Here is a 20,443-nt window from a genome sequence, read left to right as displayed (position 1 = left end):
ATATTTCTCTCATTGTCAAAAGCGTTGACATATCTACAGACGTGTATGTTAGGACGCCAGCAGGGGTGCCATTTCAAATACATTACACTCACTTATCGCTGGAGATGCTGCAGTCAATAACCGTCCGCTTGCTGGTATTGACTATTATGAAGGGCAGCTGGATGGTCGAATTCAACGCTGGAGTGCCTTGGGAATGCTGCTCATTCTGTTGATTCCTCTGCACAAGATTTTTAAAAGCTATTTGCTGCAAATAGGAAAACATTGGAGAAATAAGCACCACTGTTATGTACATGCACATTATGTGCCCATGATAATTGCATATCGATGCGGTTGCATGAGTTCTAAAGGGCAGTCAGGATTTTAACACCACTTGTGTTGCACAGGCGTTTTCCAAGCAGGAATATACTTAGTTGCCCATTTCCACCTGATTGAGCCAGGAACCATTGGCAGACAAACTCAAACCCTAATTTTCAAAACGATCAACCTGATCAATAGCAACACCTTTATGAGGAAGTTTTACTTTTTTTTGTTGTGAGCCTATGACATACCATTAAGACTGTTTCGACATGTTAACCTTCAAGAACAATTTGCACAGAATCTTTCTAGAGTCTGGAGTTGGTTCTTGCTACCAATTTGGAAATCTGCATAGAATAATATGCCCACTTTTTTCCACCAATTCTGGGAGCTTAACAGTCTATACTCTTTATCATGTCAACTAAGTAATTGATACATAAAATAAAAATAAACAGGGTAAGCACACAGACCTGCCTAACCACCTACCTATTTCAAAATAATCAGTGTGTTCTCCCATCTAGTGAAATCGGACTCTCACCAAGTTGTTTGTGTACAAATATTTTATAGCGGCTAAAAAAATGTGAGGGATATTTAATGACTATAAAACCTGCCACAGTTTCCCCCTCAAACCCTATTAAAAGCACTTCTAAAATTGATAAAAACGAGACACAAAAAAGCTTTATTTTATATAAAAACTTTATGCATGATCGCATTCAACAGGGAGCAATGTTCGAGTGTGCCCTTGTTTTCTACCCAAAGCCCGTAGGAGATCAGAAATCAGTTTATTGTCGGTTATCTACTCATGTAAGCGAGCTAGTATCACCTTGCACACCTTTTAGCAGCACAATCTATTAATAAGAGGTATAGTTGCGTGGCCATTTCCCCTTTTAAAAATTAGAACAATTTCCCCACTCATTCAGCTCCTTGGTATGTTACAAGAGTTATTATTATTTTCTTTTTAACGTTAAAAATAGGTGTTAAATTCCCTAGGTTTGTTAAATAAATATCGCCAGTGATCATGTCAATTCCCGGTACCTTAACCATCTTTAGTGACTGTATAGCTCTGCTATTCTCATCCTCAGTAAATATTAACCTTGGATGGTGTGTATCCTTTACAAGTCACTACTAGATCCAGAGAGCAACGATCCGTCTCCTTGTCCACATCATTGTAAAGTTTCCCAAAGTAATCCTAGCACTCTCTTCATGCATTAACTGCTAATACTTCAACATTCGGGGAACCTGGATTACCTCTCAAAACAATCTGTCCAAAAGCCTTTTGGTCTTTGTCCCTGGCTGCTCTAATAAGAGTAGCCCATAAGTTGCCCAGTGCCTTACTTTTCTTTTATTCTAACAGGCGTTTATATTCCCTTCTGGAATGGGGACCATGCACATATTTGATTAATTATCTATTGCTATGGCTCATTTTTGATGACTTTTTTTGCTCTTTTGGAATCAGAATAGTACCGCACATTACTAGATTTGGAATTTACTTTCCCCCTCACATCAATACTTAACATAAGGGGTAAACACTGCAACAATGTCATTATATGTTTCCTTTACATTGACAATGTCTGTTCTTAAATTACTTTTAAAAAACAATAAAAAGATGGTAATTCTAAGAGATTGGAAAAGTGTCCCAATGCCCAGCAGGTCTGCATGGATTGTTGATTTATGCAGAATGTCTCAAATGGAAAGGGTAATTTTGAACAAAAGAAATAAATTAAACCTGTATGAAGATATATGGGGGAGGGTTTTGGAGGTAATGTAATTGGGCTTGTGCGTGTTCAGCCTGGCGCGCGTTTGTGAAAACATGTATGTATTGTTGTAAAATAGAAAATCTAATAAAAATGCGAATATAAAAAACAATATAAAGTTGGTAGCAAAAATGTGCAAATAAGTGGTAATGTTAATCCGAAGTCCAAATTAGTGCAATTAATTCCTACCCTGTTGCTAGATTGAATCAGCCCTTTATTATAATTATGAATAAAGACAACAGAATAATCCGAATGGCATTTAAAATCTACAATAACTTGACCAAGATCACTTTCAACTCTATTCACAACCAACAACTCAACCATCAAATGGTAACTAGCACAACCTGCTTGTATACAATATAGCCTTGAGAATGAAAATCCTCTCCTAAAAGTAATGTTCGCAGGTTTGTCTCCTGGGAGGCGCCCTTCGCAGCCCTTAAACCCAATTCAATTAACTTTGGCGCAATATTAATAGAACCTGGGTGTTTCAATCTAGGGCTATAAGCACATAGCTCAGGGATATTTCATATTCGGCCCTGGGAGGAAAGGGTGCTCAGCCAATCAAGTGGCTGCAAAAAGAGGGCGAGAATACACTGTGCACCGCCTGCTTTTTCCAGCCACCTGAGGCCCTTCCCTCTGGTGGCACAATCTTCATTTTAGGGGGGCAATAGTTAGTCTTTCCCTGTTGCCTCCACATCTCTCTGCCTTCCTCTCCACCCTAAAAGACATCCTGAACCTTTTCCCCACCCCCCACCCTCCCCACTTTTATGCTAGATTACCACCTGCAGCTGACATGGAAATGTAAAAGCGACAAAGTCCATTTTCCTAAGGTGGCAGCCATCTTGTTTTTATTACGGGATATTTGGCTCACACAATACACGTGGAGCCCATCTCGTACAAAACATATTTAAAAAATATATATATATTTGCACCCCGGGGAGTGAATAGTTACCCACTCCTTGTCAGGGGGTACATGGCCAGTAACAGCCCACAGTCCTCGCTTAGCTCGGGCCTGCCTAGGCTTCGGCTAGTGGGCCATTACTGGCCATGTACGCCCCAGACACTTCTGTTATACATTCAGTAAGTCCAAAAGGTTCAAATTGAATATTCAAATCCCCCCTTACCAGAACCATGTAGTTGTCATTTAGATGGTTAAAAACTGCCTGTTGTTCTATTACCATTCTTTATTCCTCGAGTGTGTCAAGGTCGATTTTTCCTATCAGTCTCAGATAGATAGTACATAACAAAAGTTCTAACATCATACCAGATCATGCAGACCTTTGACTGATGGAATGCTGACATTTTTCGAAATTGAGTGAATTAGCAAAGGATTCAAAGCTGCCAATTAGACCTGCTATATTCCAGTATATTAATTCTAGATTTCCTCTTGCCCCCCCTGCCCACGTTGTCCATTAGCCAATATCTGGGGAGCAATTGGGTGTCAAACCTCAGCTTGAGAGTACAATCTAGGTGTAACCCTGGGAATATCTGCTCTATTGTTACCATGGCTATTTCATTGTCAATTCTTTTTTAATTTATTTACTGTGCATTTAAGTATACACCTTTTTGCACAACAATAAAATACTAAGAGAATACATAAAATATCCATACATTTAGCATGAACAACACTTCAATATCTTCCTATACAGAGTTTGAAATCAAGTTCCCTTATTATACGCACTTCTTACCGGTATCAAAGGAGTGAAACAATACAAGTTGTTTGTTACATAGGTTGTATTCAATAGGAGTTTCTTATACAGGTTAGTTACATAAGCACAATAAATCATAAGTAAAATTGTGACTTTGAAATTCCAGTGAGTTAGTAAGCCAGTGACTTTTGCTGCTTAAAGGGTTCAGCATCTTACTATAGTTTCAATTAAAAGCTTGCAATAGTTAGGAGATCCTTCTAAATCATAGTTTCTGGTAAACATGTCAATAAGAATTTTAATACTACAAAATCTAAAATTAACTCGACTATTTAAAATCCTAGCACAAATGTGGTCAGGATTCAAATAAGGTTCATAAAAACAAATCTGGAAGTCATATCGACACGCAGTTCATGCAGAGCTTTACATTCAATTAATAGATGACGCAAGGTTTCCATCGTATAAGTACAATATCTACATAATCTTTGCCATTTTACAATCTTTTGCCTTGCCCCTACAACGTCTTTAGTTGGTGACAGATTCAATTTAAACCTGAGCATCTCAACTCTATGCCTCCTGGATGGATGGATGTTTCTAACAAGTATTTAGGCAACATTTTAAAAGCTCTAATTTCAAATCTGAAATAATAAAACAGATGATAATTCATCGCTAATGCCCTGATTATCAATCCAATCCTTTTCAAACAGTGTTCTTTTCGTTAGTACCCAAATTGATTGTTCCAATGAACCGTTTGGTAAATCTGTCCGAATTCGGCCAGTACCATTCGATCGTTTGGAAACAATCAATTTTGGTAATCACTACCAAACATAGGGAGCGGGGGGTTGCAGGGCTTTCCCCCACTCCCCATGTTTGTTAGTGATGGCCTTTGTAGCGGGGGTGTCCCCCACTTTCAGAGGTATGGAGGCAGGGGACGGGAAGAAAATAAAAAGCGGACCCTTCTGTGTTGGATCCGACTCGCGTAGGAGGGACAGATCTGATGCTGCAGGGTTAGAAGATGAGCGGGAGTGTATGGTTTTTTTTTTAGTTTAGGCAGTTTTGGCTGCGGCAAAATTGGCTTTGCGGCCGAACTGACCACGGTCAATTCGGCCGCGAACAATTGTGCTACGGCAAAACCGTATACATCCTTCTTTTCACCTTAAAGATATTGTCTATCAAGTTCTGTAAGATTACATCATTTGTCTCCAGCATGGCAATTAAAGGCTGCTTCCACCTCCACAAAATGAAATATTTCTACTTCGCAAACTCAGAATTCAAATGTACAAATAATAAATTCATTGGTGGAACAAGGAGCTTCCAAAATAGTTGAACTATCTTCCAGTTCATTCAGACTCGTAAAGACAGTAAACCCATTTCATGTCTTATGATTGGAAGTGGGGTCCCCCGTGGTAAAGCTAAAGGTTACATCCACAGGAGACCCTCAGTCATATACAAATTGGATGACAGTCAGCCTGTTTCAGCCCCATATAACCACAGAGGAATCATTTTTGATGGTAATAATTCAACAGTGGTATAGCCGAAAACTGGCCAAATTTCCTATCTAACAGTCGTAATTCAGTAGTATTTACGGCTGCTAAAGTTGTCACCAAATTTAAGTCAGTCAATTTGGATTGCTTTGCTTGCACATTCATTCCAAGGTATCTAAAGGTTGAAACAAGCTCTAACCACGAATGATTCAACAGCCAATTAAATGTGTTTTACTCGCTTATTTTGGCTGAGTATTAACATTTTCAATTTTTTAAAAATTAAAATGTAGGTCAACTTTCAAAAGTACACATTGATGGCTACCAGGCCCCGCATCGGTGTCATATCGAAAAGAGTGATATCATCAGCATAAGCCAGGTCATTTATACATGTTGTTCCCAATTACGGTGGGTTGAAACAAGACTACTGCAAGGTCACTTCTATGTCATCCATCAAGGAAGCGGTGATAGGGATGGCCATATTTTTTTGCAACACAATCTTACAAACCTCTGGGGGAGGACTCTGTAATTAACAGCCAATAACCTATCCTCCAGGTATGGACCTCTCAGTAGAACAACTGGTATGTCCCAGCTCTTATCCAACGGATCAGGTGACCAACAGACAGAAAATACCATCCCTTACAATAGTACAGGATCATTTCACATGGCGTATTCAATGGGTCAAGTATTGGGACTTTCCAAAGCACCTCTCCTCTGTTTAGGTACATTCATCATATAGAAGGTCCAATGCAAAGGGGCTTTGTTTGTCATCACCATTTCATTTTGACAAGTAGTTGTTTTTGGGCAGATATACTTCCCATAGTAAAAACTTTTCAACTGTGTTGTGTTATGATATGGCATTTGTAACGCGCCTATACACCAGTGTTTCAAGGTGCAACGAGGCAAGGAAGGGGGAACAGAGGGAGGACAGACGACGATCTTACTAGGCCAAGTGACATTGAGATCGCACAAGTGCAGAGGAGGGCAGGGGAGGGGTAAAAGTGCCAGGGGAGCGGGCAGTGCTGTAAATCTGACTGACCCTGAGGGAGTTGGAGGAGCGAAGAGCTTGAGTAGGAAGGTATTGAGGAAAGGAGGGTGCAGGTGTGCTGATGAGGAGAATCTCCATCTTACTGGCATTAAGGCAGAGATCGTTGGCGGCACACCACTCCTGGATAGCAGACAGACGGTGTCCGGTTAAAGGTGTGAATGAAAAAGTTTCGGGTACATAGGATCGAAAACAAAAGGTTCAATTTTTTTAAATTATATATTTATTTTTGGGTTTCCTTATAGGTAAAAAAAAGTTTTTTACCACAAAAAGGGGGTTGGGGGACCCCCCCAAAAAAATTATAGTAAAAAAAAAATGTGAACCTTTAGTTTTCGCTCCTTTTGTTTCGAACCTATTGTATTTCGAAACTTTTCATTCGCACCTTTAACCTATAACCGTGACAGTCTAGTTATTAAGCAATATATTAAATGTTCTCTATTATGTTATGTCAAACAGCAAGAAGTGCATATTTCAATGAGCGATCTGTCTGAGAAGGAGTTGTGCAGATGTAGATGACTAATGGCAAGCCACATGTTTGCAATAACTGTAGGAGTGATGTGATGCAGGAAGTGGCACAGGTGCCTGCTTTGCTCAGTCTAACAGAGACGGAAAGGAACAGAAGAGGATGTTGATTGCATGCAGCCAACACCTTCCCCAACAATGGAGACCTTGATGCTGCAGCCAGGCAGTAGAGAATGCCTTGGGATCAGCCCGCTCGGTTTAATGGCCAACTGCCCCGGTATGAATGTCACTATTTTGCCATGTGAAGCGACATTTCAGTGCAACACTGCCACACAGTCAGAGCAAAAGAACACAGCTCTGTTATAGAGGCTCACATTTGACCTTACCCATGACATCCAAGATATACCACATAACTTGCACAAAACCAGACTTCTCTGTCCAATTATCACAGGGCTGCAGGCTACATTGCACAAGACCACAACGCCACCCCAATGGAATATGTACGCTATGCAAATGCCAAGTAACAATTTACCCAAGTCTGAAGTAAAGGGCAGATTGCCAAAAGGCACCTTTTAAGAATAATTTCTGATTTTCTTCTACATTTTATGAAAACTGGATTTTATTTGTTTCAAGAGGAAATCGTTATAAACTGGAGAACTAGCTCATTACAATGGGAAGGTGTCACTCTTGCACATCTAATACCATCAATGTAAAGGCGGCTGGGGACAACTTTGTCCATTTATGGAAAGAATCACTTACATGGATTGATGATGTACAATCGCTACAATGATGTTTATTGCAACCAAAAACTTGCAGGTAAAACATATCAATATGACTGGTGCCACGACCCAACCGCAGCTGGGCACAATAAGACCACAGCGTCTGCATTAGAGCCTGGTTCTGAGAGTGAGCATTTTACCCTCAGCCACCACCTCTCGCATCCATGGGACCACACCACTTTGATAAATAAAATGTAAAGCAAAATGACTGAGCCCCAAACCATTTTGGGGCTTGGGTGAATGGAAAGAGAAATGATCGAGTAGGAATCGTGTAACCGCGCCAGAATAATTCTGCAATAAAGCTGCTTTTTCTTCCTGCACTGAGGGATGCTGCAGCATTGCAAGTGGATCTTGTGTAATCTTGAAGGATGCTGGCAGTTGCACAGATGGGGCCGGGCCGGTTTGGCTGCGCCTTTCAGCTCTGAGCGAGGCCCATCTGAATGGATGATGATGATACAGAGTCTTGATTGTGCGACTCAATACGAGTTTCCGCACGTACAAAAGGGGAAGCATTTTGTCCAATCGATCACCCTGTGGTTTCAGATTAGCGAACTCGAAATCGAGGTCTCCGGCTACCCCGACAACGGTACACACAGTGTAGCCGTTACTTTCTCAAAGTGGTAGTGACTTCCTGAGCACTACTGGGCCCCGTCCAGCTGCCAGTTTCAGGCGGGAAACGGGGCTCCTACAGTGATCATATTGTATGCTTCTTTCTGGCACTGTTTTCCCTCTGCGAGCTGTGCTTGGAAACTTTCCCTGGGTATCATTTGCACAACAATGAAGCTCCACAAAGGCAACTCTCCAACTTGCCGCCTTGGTTCCCTTGGGCTCCCTTTTCCAAGCAAGATTTGTAGATTCAGAAAACATTTATTTAAAAACTGGAGGCTTCTTATTCTGCATTTAGCATTTCTTTATATTCAATCAACAGAAAAAGAAAACATTCGAAAAAACGTTTGTTTACAAGACCATGTGTTTGTATATGAAAGCAATGCAAGAAACAAGGACTTTCCCCAATCCGACATGGAGGGCCGTGTCATGGGCTGCTCTTTCGGCAGCCAATCAGCAATAGTCTCATAGCATGGAACCATCCAGAGTTGGTCTTTCATCCTTCTCTTTGCTCCTTGACCAGCACAAGCTAATCCCTTCTAATGTCCTTGCTCTGTGCTTTAGAGCAGCTATGCTGCTGTTTCCCATATTGTTAATATTGAAGCGTAGTTAAGGTTTCAGCCAGTATTTTGTTTGGTAGTGCCTCCTGCAGTAACTGGACATCCTCCGATGAGTGATTGGCAGGGGCGAAGCCAGCCTCAAAATTATGAAGGGGCTGAAGGACATTAACCCATTAGGTTGTCCACCCTCCCATTCCTTCGAGCTCAGGAGGTTGAATAGCTAGTATGCCTTCCTTTGGCTGCATAGATGCATCTTTCATCCCAATTCAGAGGACATTTAGTTTCACAAAGAGATGCTAATCATTGAAAGAATGGCAATCTAAAAGCATAGGGCAGCAGTTGAGCCTTTGGCTTCAATCACAGGGGCTATGGTATGTTATGTTAAAGGATGTTTATACTGCGCACTATCGCCACCTGAGTGGCACTCTGGTGGATCTGAAATATTACCTGGGCAGACTTTTGTCCTGCCCCATTGTACGCATGATGCTCTGCCACGTTAATGATTGTTTAAAAGTAAGCACTCTGCTCTCCTAAAAAAATGTGACAGGCTCTTGAGGTTGCACCCCTTTCCCACTTGCACCGCTCCCTGGGTTGGGCGTCATGATTCATGGCAGAGCTTCTGCCTGCAACCTCTGCCATTTGGGAGGGCTTAAGCCATCCAAAGCCAGTTGCTGGCGCCATCCCTCTCTCAGATTGGTATGACTTTTTCCACAAGCGCACGATCATCCTAGTCATGAACCCTGCGCTGGCTGTGTTAGTAAGGGAGCTGACACTGCACGCAGGTGTTTTTTTTATTCACAAGTGCATTGCCATGGCCAACCTTTCTAGTGTCAACGTGCCCACTCTGCTCCCCAGGTAGATTCCATGCGGCCTGCTTGGACGAGGGTGTCTGCTCGGAATCCCTGCCTCTCTTACCTGCTGCCTGCTCGGCCGATTCTTGGTTGCATTGGCTCAGCTGGAGCTTCAGTGATGCACTCGCTGAAGTTATTTCCTAGCCCTCTAACAGGAGAGTGCCTCTTCACGACGATTATGAAGGGGGCAGCTGCTTGACATAAAAAGGAAACGTATACTGTATCTAGAGTACGAGCAGCGGCCTTTAGAGGGGCAGAGGTGCCACTGCATGATGCAGTTGCTCTGGTGGGGAAAACCAATACCAGTGTCCAGGTAAACTCACTCTGAGGAAAATAATGCAGGGGTTCTCCTGAGACAGTTATCTTCTATTAAGTAAAGGAACCACCAAAGCAAGCACGGAGTGGAAGCAGGTCGGACGCCAAGCGAGGAGCTGGAAAGTAGGGAGTCGGTCCAGGACGGAAAGACCAACCAGCGAGTGGGCGGACATAGGCTCATTGATCTTCATTGTCACAGTACTTCACAGGGTAGTGAATCAGGTTAGCTGTGAAGCAGAGCCTGAAAAAGGCCAGGAGAAGGAAGGGCATGAAGAAATGCCAGGGGAAGGGAGTCAATCCTTCCCTGGTGCTGATGAACTTTGTGAGAAAAGCCAAGAGAAGGGAGTCATTCTCGAGGCATTGTGAAAAGCCTGAGAAGGGCTAGGGGAAGGGTGGTAATCCCACTGGTGTTGATGAACATTGTGAAAGAAGCCAAGAGAAGGGAGTCATTCTCTTGACATTGTGAAAAGCCTGAGAAGGATCAGGGGAAGGGAATCGCCCGCCCTGGTGGTTGTGAACATTTTGTGAGAAACCAAGGGAAAAGAGCCATTCCCATGGCATTGTGGGAAACGCAAGAAAGACGAGGGGAAGGGAGTAATTCCCCCTGGCATTGTGAACTGTATGGTAAAAGCCAGGAGAAAAATATTATTAATCCTGGTGCTGTGAAAAGTATTAAGAAACCTGAGGAAGGTTAGGGGAAGAGGAAGTCACCCCCCTAACCCTGTGAAGATATGAGACTTTCTTTTTCTAATTGTGTTGGTGGAGCGCCAAGCTGAACTTTTCAGATGTTTTGGTTTTGACCTTTTTTGAAGAACATTTAATTTTCATCACTGGAAAGTGAGCTATGGTTTATCATCCAGATGAAGAGAGTGATTCTTCTGGACCAAGAAGATCCCCACATTACTTAGTTTGGTTTAGAGTGTAAGGGACAAAAATAGGTTTTGACAAGACAGTGGACTATTTGTTTTGGACTGACACCCTGACCGAATCCTTAGTATTTAGGTTAGGCAGGGAAACCCCTCTTGGTAATAGGGACAGGTAGGGATTTCCCTTTTGTTTTACATAATAAATATCTATAGCCAAAATATGCCATCTGTGTGTCAGTCTCCCACTTCTACACTCTTAAAGGAAAACCTGTGACCTGCCCTGCTGAGCAGAGTGGCCCAGGCAGCTAAGATAGTCCAGTGTAGTAATTCCAAAGTGATTCTCCTCATGTAAAGGTACATCTATTGAACAATATAGTGACCCTAGCTGCAACATGCAGAGTCGGTTGCTGTCTTCCCAACCATCAATAGTGCGCATGATGACATCCTATAAAACACAGAGAATGTCATAATGCGCTGGGTTAGTTACTGCATTATTTGCTTGTTCTTATATTTTCTTCACACAACATAAATGTTTAGTACACTAGTCAAACATATTACCAAACATATTACTAGGAACAGCATTAACAGGATGAAATGGAGCATGACACTTTCTATAACCATGCTAATACATAACCTATTAATTGAACTTAGCTGGTCTTCTCCTCACACTGCCCGCAACACTACTCCCACTAACGCTTGTCCCTCAGGTGTATTACCATGCTCATGAACTGCATTATCCTTCTCACCAGTCTCACTTTCTTGTCCCCACCCCACTTGTATATGTTATCCAACATGTCAATGAAGTGCTTCATGCACACATCCTCTCTCATCCTGTGTTTGTTTTCGCAAACCAATTTGCTCACTCCCATTCCTCCACCATTCATCCTCCATATATATTCCATATTGTTGCCCGCCTCCTCAGAAGCAAGTTTTGCAGCTTCCTCATTAACACCACGCGATCTTTACACCATTTCTTTTCATCAGTCATCACAATATGTCTCTTCCCCACTTTGCTTATTCCAATGAGATAAGACCACAAACAACCTTTTGGTACTGGTCTCTTCCCTCTCACAATGTTGTCCACATTCCCTTGTTTTCCAGTACACCTCCTTCCATCCTGGGCACCAGAATTCTAATCTCCATTACCAATTTTCCCTTTCTTTTCCATCATGGTCTTTGCCCCTACTGTCATCCAATGCGGGTACAACCTCAATCGCATTTTTCTTCGTCTCACTCTCTCCAATGGTGCCACACCCGTTATAACATGGGGTGTATCCCTGCATGCCAACACCATTTTACGCACCTTGACCTTCTAATCCATTCAATTTGCATGCACCAATTGTATAGACTCATTAAAGATTCAATGTACTCGCTCTACCAATCCGTTGGCTCTCGGATTATAAAGTGCAGCACTGTGGCTTTCAATGCTATGCTCCCCCATGTACTTTTGCATCTCATACGGCACCAACTGCACCCCATTGTCTGACACTATAAACGTGGCATATCCCACTCTCACAGATATCTCCTCCATGAACTCGATAACCCTTTTATGTTATATTGTCAACAAACTCCACCTCAAACCATCTGGAAGCATAATCTACTAGTACAATTGCAAATTTGCTCTCCTGTCCTAACACTACTAAAGGACCCATGAAGTCTATCGCAACTTTCTCCCATACTCGATCAGGTATCTCAACTTTACCTGCTTCCTGATTTGTGTTTTCAAAGAGTTGTCACATAGTACATGCTCCCACTTCCCCCTCCACCATTGTATCCATTCCTGGCCACCAGAATTTTGCACTTGGCCTTCTTTTAATCACACTATTCCCACATGTGAACATTGTGCGCAACCCTTGTCAGATCTTTCCTGCGCAACCCTTATTAGAGCTTTCCTCAATACCGGTGGAGGCACCAGTCTTTCTCCTCTCGCTACTCCAAATTCTGATCTGCTTAACTCCACCCTTACTTTATAGTACTGTGACGCTTTGACCTCTTCCGTTCACCACCCTTATTTCATGTAAATCATTGATCTTGCCATTCTTGGTCCACCTCCACCCTCTTCACCCACGCCGACCATTCTATGATGTTAGATACAGCTGCTTCCACGTGTGCAATCCATTCATCACTTGCATTGTCCTCTGTTACGCTACCCTCGTAGGACGACCTGGTCACACAATCTGCCACAGGGTTGCATTTCCCTGGGATATGTTCCACCTTAAATTTGTGTTCTTGAATTGCTGCTAACCACCTTGCTATCTTTGGAGTTGCCAACCCTGATCGTCTGGTGGTGAATAAATGAATGAGTGGTTTGTGGTCACTTCTGATGGTGTACAATACTCCCTATAAAAAGTACTAAAGTATTTTGAGGCCCAGTAGCATGCCAATGCCTCCTTTATATGGTGCAATATTTCGTCTCAGACTTCAACAAAACTCTTGACGCAAATGCAATTGGTACCTCTGTACCAGCTCTAATACGGCTTAACACTGCTCCTAACCCTTGCATACAAGCATCAACAGTTACTATCGTCTTTGGTGCAAGCTCAAACTGTACAACATGGGTGTGTTTGCCATTTCCTCGTTGATGCAACTGAATGCCTTCTCGTCCCCCCACACAAATTCCTTCCTTATTTTTAACAACTGCTGCAAAATTGAACACTTGGCTGCAAAGTTCCCCATAAATTTCACATAATATTAATTCAATGCACGGAATAATCCAAACTCATCTTTATTCTCTGGTGCCTCAACTTTTCAAATTGCCTCTACCATTTCAGGGCATGTGTTATGCCCCTCTCATCAAAACGTGCCCTAAATATGAAACTTACTCCACTTAACACTTGATGCACCTATTGTCATGTTCTTCCCCCAATTCTGGCCCTCTCTAGGATGTTGTCCTGAAAACATTTCAGCTCAGGTATCTTCCTGAACAAGTCCTCCATCACTCCTTGGAACACTGCTAATGCAGATGCCAATCCAAACGGCATTCTCTTATATTGGTACGTACCCATCAGAGGAATTAATGCTGTTAAAGCTTGTGACGCTAAGTGTAATTGTACCTGATGGCATGCTAGTGACAAATCGAATGTGATGTAGCATCCTGCGTCAGCCATGGTCATCAACATCTCATTCACCTAAGGTAATGGATATCTATCCACCCATATTTTCCTATTCAGGTCTCTTAAATTAATGCATAATCTTGTACGTCCATCTAGACACTGGGTAACCACAATTGGAGATGACCATTCACTCCTTTCAATTGGCACAATTATTCCAGCTTGGCATAGACTACTGATCCTGCCCTCAACTTTATCTGGTGACAATATCCTTTCAGCTTCCCTATCCTCTTAGCAAATACTTCCTTGAACTTCTGCACCTCTTCTTTTGCAGACATATCAGATTTGTTCTCCTTTAACGCTCTCACCTGCCCCTTCTTACCTGGATGCAATTTCATCCCTAGTCTTACCCGGGTGTCAGCAACCATGAAGACAATCACCCTTTGTCGCTACATATATTTTTCGCTTCACAGTTTTCTCACCATACGTGATGCGATCCTTTACAAACTCAATCACCTCAATACTCCCCCCCATATACTTTGAACCTTACATTACTCCCATGTAGTATATGATCTTTCCCCAACCAAATCTACTTGTATTCCTTCTCTGGTATTATCTGTATAGCGATCCAGAGTCTGCAAAACTCCTCCTCCTCCTCCTCCTCTTCCTCGCCCACAATATTCATCACTTTGTTATACAACGCATTGCCACTTCTTTGTCTCCTGTGGTGCTTGAACCCTCCCTTTTTCACTTTCCCTTTTTACATGCATCTTCTCTTCAAAATTTTCCACCTCGTACCTGTTCCATCCCCCACTCACAATCTGTAGGGTTTCCTTTCCCACTTTGGCCTTTATCTCCTTCAGACATTTTCTTGTTAGGTGCATATCTTTTGCTATTGTCAAAGCCTCTTGCAGTGATGGATTTTTAGCTTTCCATAAACATTCTTGCATCTTCGGATTAGATGTGTGCATCATCAACTGGTCATGTATATACTTGTTCCCCCACCCCCGTAAATTCACAAGATGCGAACAACCCCTTAAATCCGTTATAAACACATTAACTGTTTTGCCAATATTTTGCCTCTTCATGAAAAACGTTTACCCTTTCTTGCACTACATTTGTCTGCTTGTCAAATTGTGCATCCATTCTTTTCATGGCTTTGTTATACAAACCCCCTCCTTCGGCCCTACCATCATCCCACCTTCACCCCCTCATCAATATCAGGTAACCTCTTCACAATCCTTACTGGTGCATTTCCCAAACAACACAGAGTTGAACATGTCCTCATCAGAAAATCTTTCTCCCCTAGATGCTACAAAATAAAACTCAAACAAATCCTTCCAATTTTCCCACAGTACTGGAGGTTCCCCTGGAGTCAACAAAAATATCACTGGTGCATTTTACACCAATCCCTCCTCACACCATATGGTGAAAAATTCCCCTTTTTTAAAAATAAATGTTAATCACTATTTGCAATCACATACACCGACTACTTCCACAGCGAACGGCACAGTAATGTGTTCCATGTTCCTTCCATTCTCCACTTGCTGCCTGCACAGAGTCCACTTCTACTCCGCTGTCCTCGGTCTCATGCTATCTAAGCATTCCACAAGGTTTGCCTGCTTCAACAAAGGTACCCGCACACTGGCTCCAGTAGTTTTCTGGTGGACATGGCTGGCTCCAAGTTGTCAGCCACTTCACTCAACACAGACGCAATATCCGTTTCATCATTGCTTTTCTTGCACGATCCATCCACCTATCACAAACAGCAGTAGTTTTTTTCCCCTCTCTCTCCAGTTAGTTATATATATTTATAGTCTACTATATGAGCTTGCTCTCCAGTTCCAATATGGCCACCACCTTCTGCACGACGTGTGACGGCATAAGTGTTGCGGTGCAATTTGCAGTTCAAAAGCACTTGCCCAAACTCTGCCTAACATGCTTGAAATCTCTGTTGCAATTCCCTTGCCTCTCCCCATTGAAGCTTGCTTGCCACTGCGTGTGATAGGGGATCTCCGTGCTGTGGCACGTCTTAATGGTGGAACAGTTTTTACTTTTGCTGCCTCTTGTCGCGTTGGTGAACCAGACCTCAGACTTCTTGCAGTACATCTGCCGTACGTGCTTGGGGTCACTCCACCACATCCTCCACCTCGTCGCCAATTATGTAGTAATGTAGTAATTACAAAGCGGTTCCTCATGTGAAGGACATTATAGTGACCCCAGCTGCAATATGCAGGGTCACCCACCAGGGCATATTGTGATGACTGGTAGAATAAAATTGAGTAAAGACTGTGTGGCAGTAATGACGAATGAGGAAACTGCGAAACGTGCAGAGTAAGCCACTGTCTTCCCAACCGTCTAATATGCGCATCATGACATTCTATAGAACACGGTCATCTAATGCTGGGTTAGCTACTACAACCAGCCCTTGGTGGCCTTATCTATAAAGGAAAATATCCCATGAAGACAAATCTCTAGGATCCTGTCAAGATGCACTTCTTGATGTGCTGGGTCCCTTTATTCATATATTTTAACTACTGGAGGACGGGGCTATTAATGATGACATTAATGGCATCATGCCAGACATTGTGGATGGGTCCACAGATGAATTACCCTGCACACCAACGCAAATCCAGCCATATCAGTGGAAAGAAGGAAGGCACCTATAATGCATAGAGCTTACAAAATAAGGGTTATGACCCTCCTCTGAGGCAGCCCCCTAGACACAGGGGTTTCCCTTTGCCAGACAAAGTTTCTAAGGATCTGTCCTCACATGTACATGCATTTACAGCATTGGATACCGCCCAAACAAACTTGACAGGTTTTTGCTCCTAGTCTTTTTTTAACCGAGCTGGAATATTCAGGACACACTCCTCTGGCAGTCTTTCCCGGGTCCACCACACCCATATCAGTTTGCTACAACTCTGGGTTTGTCTCCTCCAGGTGGTTAACCAAATTTCTTTCCCCATAGAGGGGGTCAGTGGAGAGGCTGGTTGAGCCACCGATCTGGACTTTCACATCCCACTACAGGTAAGGAGTAGACTTTGAAATGTTTTATCCATGGGAGGTTATTGTGGAAATCTCACCATCTTCTTCCAAAAACTGTCACATCGAATATCTGAGCTATGGGTTTGTCCAAACAGTGTCAGGATATCACATAGAATCACCTTGGTTCTGGCAGCACAGGATGCACTGTTATTTCTCTCACTTACTGTATCTCTCTTTGAAAGCCTGAGGTTTGTCACGAATACCAAAACGTCTTAAGTACTTGAGTCTACCAATTCACCCGATTCTGGTATTCGTTTAGATTCTCAGCAATGTATTCTACTCTTTCCAAAGACACAAATTAAGAGAATATGTCGCGAAATACCCCTTTAGAATTTTGGCTCAAGTAATGGCAATGCTTTCTGCCTCAATTCAGGCAGTTTTCCAAGCCCCCCCTGCATCATAGAGCTCTTCAAAGACTCAAGAACAGGAAAATGCACAGAAGTATTTTATATTCCCAGTCGATGCAGTGGTCGCCAGATGCCAGGGATTAATTGGATTGGTGGCTCAAATACATGGACTTTTTGCAACAGGAATGGGACTTTTGGAACACGAATGTGATTTTTTTGTGGCCCTCTCTGACAGTACTAGAGTCAGATGCAAGCAACTCAAGGTGGGGTGAGAGAAGAGGGGACATCTCCAAGGGGGGAAATGGTCTTCAGAAGAGCGATCTCTTCATTGTCATACAGTGGGCAAATAAACTAGACCAAGCCCCAGGAAAAAAGGTTAAAGGATTTTATTACTAGATGTGTACAGTACAGGATTGGCTGAAATAAAGATCTAGTGTCTGAATTAAATTAAAGGTTGTCAGGATGGGTCTTTCTCTTAGTGGGGTAGTGCTGTGGGGAAACATTTAAAAAGAAAGTGCCTATTCTGAAAATATAGTGTTCCAACAAATGTTCTGCCCGTGCTCTGTAAGTCCAGGGGCTGGATTTCCCCCAGCAAAAATCCACACAAAACATGTGAGCTCACAGTACTGCGTTTTAAGGGTTCCAGCACCCTGTGTATCACAGTGCTCAGGTTCTTTTGTCCTTGGCCTTTAGCGCCATACTTGGAGTTTGTGGGTGCCATCCATAAGTGGAGTCGCACCCCTTTGAGGCACTTCTATTATTGCAATCATGTTTCCCCCAATGTACACCTTACTCTTCCACCTTCTTCACCACTTTGGGCACTTTGTTCATAACCACACCTGTGCTCTACAACGCCTCTGTCTCTACCACTTTCTAAACCTTCCGTCTCTTAGCCTCCTGGGTCATCCTCCTGCCAGCCCACTGGTTCTTTCTGCAGCCTCCGGTCTCCTTACGCCAGCCTTCTGGGTTTCTCCCCCAGCCTTTTGTCACCTATTCTTCCAAGGCTCCAGGGGCTCTGCCCCAGCCTTCTGCTCCAGTCATCACCTACCGCTCCTTCCCCAGCTTCTCCTCTTCCTCTCTCCGGCCAGCACTGAAGGGGCTCTTCCTCCTACCGTCACCACCAAATAAATGAGCCTTTGCCATTTGTTAGGGCTTTGGACCCTCTTTTCAATCTCCACCTGGTGGAATGGGGATCAGATGTCTCACAAGAGGAACTTAGGACTCATTTTTCTCTGGGCCTCTGGACATCTGCTTTTAAGACCCACTTCCACATACTGAAGTTCCCAACTCCCTCTTCAAGCTGCAGGCAGACTCTCTTGGGGACATCTTGGTCGAGCTCAGCTCACCCTCTTGGTTTGAATGAATTCCAGAGCAGATTAGGGACTGACGAACAGAGCCGAGCGTACCAGTGCCGACAGCCCCTCAGGAATGCTACTCCATAATTTTCTGAAATGGGCTAGAGTAGTGATGATAATCCTATGTAGAAGTACACCTTTTCTGACCCCACCATCCACCAACTTGGTAAAACAGGGCACTTTGTCACATCATATAAAGTGTTTGGAGCTTTAAGAAAGCTTGTTTGCTGTAAGAAGTCTGGTGAAAGACCAGCTGAATTGTGCCTTTGTGCAAATGGACAATGTGGCAACAGAAAGATACATAATCTTTTGGGCAGTAGGGTTGAAGACAAAGGGATTTGCAGATCTAGCAAATTATTTTTGGTATTTTTTATCTTGAGAGGTATAATTCTACAGAGAGAGAGCTTTCTAGGTTTGGCCAATACCACAGCGGATTGGAAATACAGGTATGCAGATGGGGGCCAAATCTAACCCTCATGCCCCTCACACGATCCGCAGCATGAAGGCAAAGAAAGGACAGATGTGAATCACTTCTAGGCCCATCACCACGAACGTCGATGTATCGCAGGTGTGACAAACGCTATTCAATCCGACAACCGTTCAGACCATACCCAATCGATGACTTAGACAATATGGAAATGACATTGATCGAACAAGTCGACTGACTGCAAAGCCAGGCATCAATAACATCATCACTGACATCACGACATAGCCGCATAATACATGAAGTACATATTCATCCAATCATGAAGTTACAGGAAACATGCACTAGTCTATTGCATATAGGCACAAAGCACTTGCGTATGACTCATGTAGGTAAGAGGACAGATACAAGTACATACTGTTGTGTTCATATATTTTGCTAAAGCTGAAACCACAAGATGCAAAGAGTTCATATATTTAGCTTGCACATGCTTAACTGCTACTAACATGGAGAAGCCATAAGGAATGATATAGAAGCTATAGGTATGTGAAATAGATGGCAAAAGAGAGACAGGCTTCCAGCACATGGAAAGGCGGTCACAAGCACTACAGGCAGAGTCAAGCAGAGAGGAGGAACTCAGCCAAGGACAAGTGGAGATGGGAAAGTTCCAGTTACCAAGACAATGAGCCACCTGCAGAAAGTCAGACAAAAGTCCTCATAATTACAGGCTAGAGGGCTTCATTTCGAGGTCTCAGCACACGTGACCCAGCTGAACAGGACAATGCCCATTGAACAGAGATAGACGAGGAGAGCGGTTCCCATCGAACCAAGGGAGAAGAAGCTAAAAGTGTAGCATCTGGGTATTCAACTGAATGCACTCTCACAGGCTTAGGTGATCAGAATAGCAACATTAGGGAACACTTCACACCTCCATGTCCATTCCCATTGCCTTGAAAAGGCACCCAGTCTGGTAACTGTCCAGGGTCCCAGGGATGGGAGAACACACTCTGAACAATCCAGATTCATCTTTCACGTGGGGATAAGTTGATGCAAGGGCCAATGGTCTCCCTGCAACAATGCAACATTGTAGATAGATACCATTAGGGGCTCCTAGACATGGCTCTCCAATCGTAGGACTAACCTATAGGTCCTCTACATGTAACATGCTTAAACTGACCAATGTAATCGGCTGATAGTTTTTCTTGGGTGGGTACCTGAATTTGTCATGTCACACTGGGGTAAAACCGGGTAACACATGCTTAGAAGATGAGAGCTCTGGAGAATATTTTTTTTTCTGGTGCGATCCCTGCCATTTTTGTTTTGGCCAATAAAAGACAGTAAAACTTTGCCTTGTGGCCGAGACTCCCGTTATTGTGGCTGGGAGTCGTTGATGGGCCAGAGTGTTCTCTGCTAATAATTAGAGCGACTGCAAGAGAGTCCTGGCCACAATATACAGGTACCTTCAGGAAAGGAGCGATTGGATGCTGGACAACAATGGGTTTGCCCTTCTCCAATCCCTCTGGGGCTTCATGGGCACAGATCTCTTTACCGCTTGTCTCA

General features: G+C 43.2%; 1 protein-coding gene across 3 annotated transcripts in view; it reads right to left on the bottom strand.

Moving 5' to 3' along the window:
* The window catches only part of TFDP2 (transcription factor Dp-2), a 751,258-nt gene that overhangs the window by 213,951 nt on the left and 516,864 nt on the right, over window positions 1–20,443 (bottom strand). For all 3 annotated transcript variants that reach the window (XM_069618279.1, XM_069618278.1, XM_069618277.1), the window contains one exon: window positions 93–244. In XM_069618279.1, the coding sequence (XP_069474380.1) occupies window positions 93–244 (152 nt within the window). The remainder of the gene's footprint in view (window positions 1–92; window positions 245–20,443) is intronic.

This window comes from Ambystoma mexicanum, chromosome 10 (genome assembly GCF_040938575.1).
Source record: "Ambystoma mexicanum isolate Mex_15411 chromosome 10, UKY_AmexF1_1, whole genome shotgun sequence".
Lineage (NCBI taxonomy): Eukaryota > Metazoa > Chordata > Amphibia > Caudata > Ambystomatidae > Ambystoma > Ambystoma mexicanum.
The sequence above is the reverse complement of the archived record's forward strand: the minus strand, read 5'-3'. Positions and strand labels throughout refer to the sequence as shown.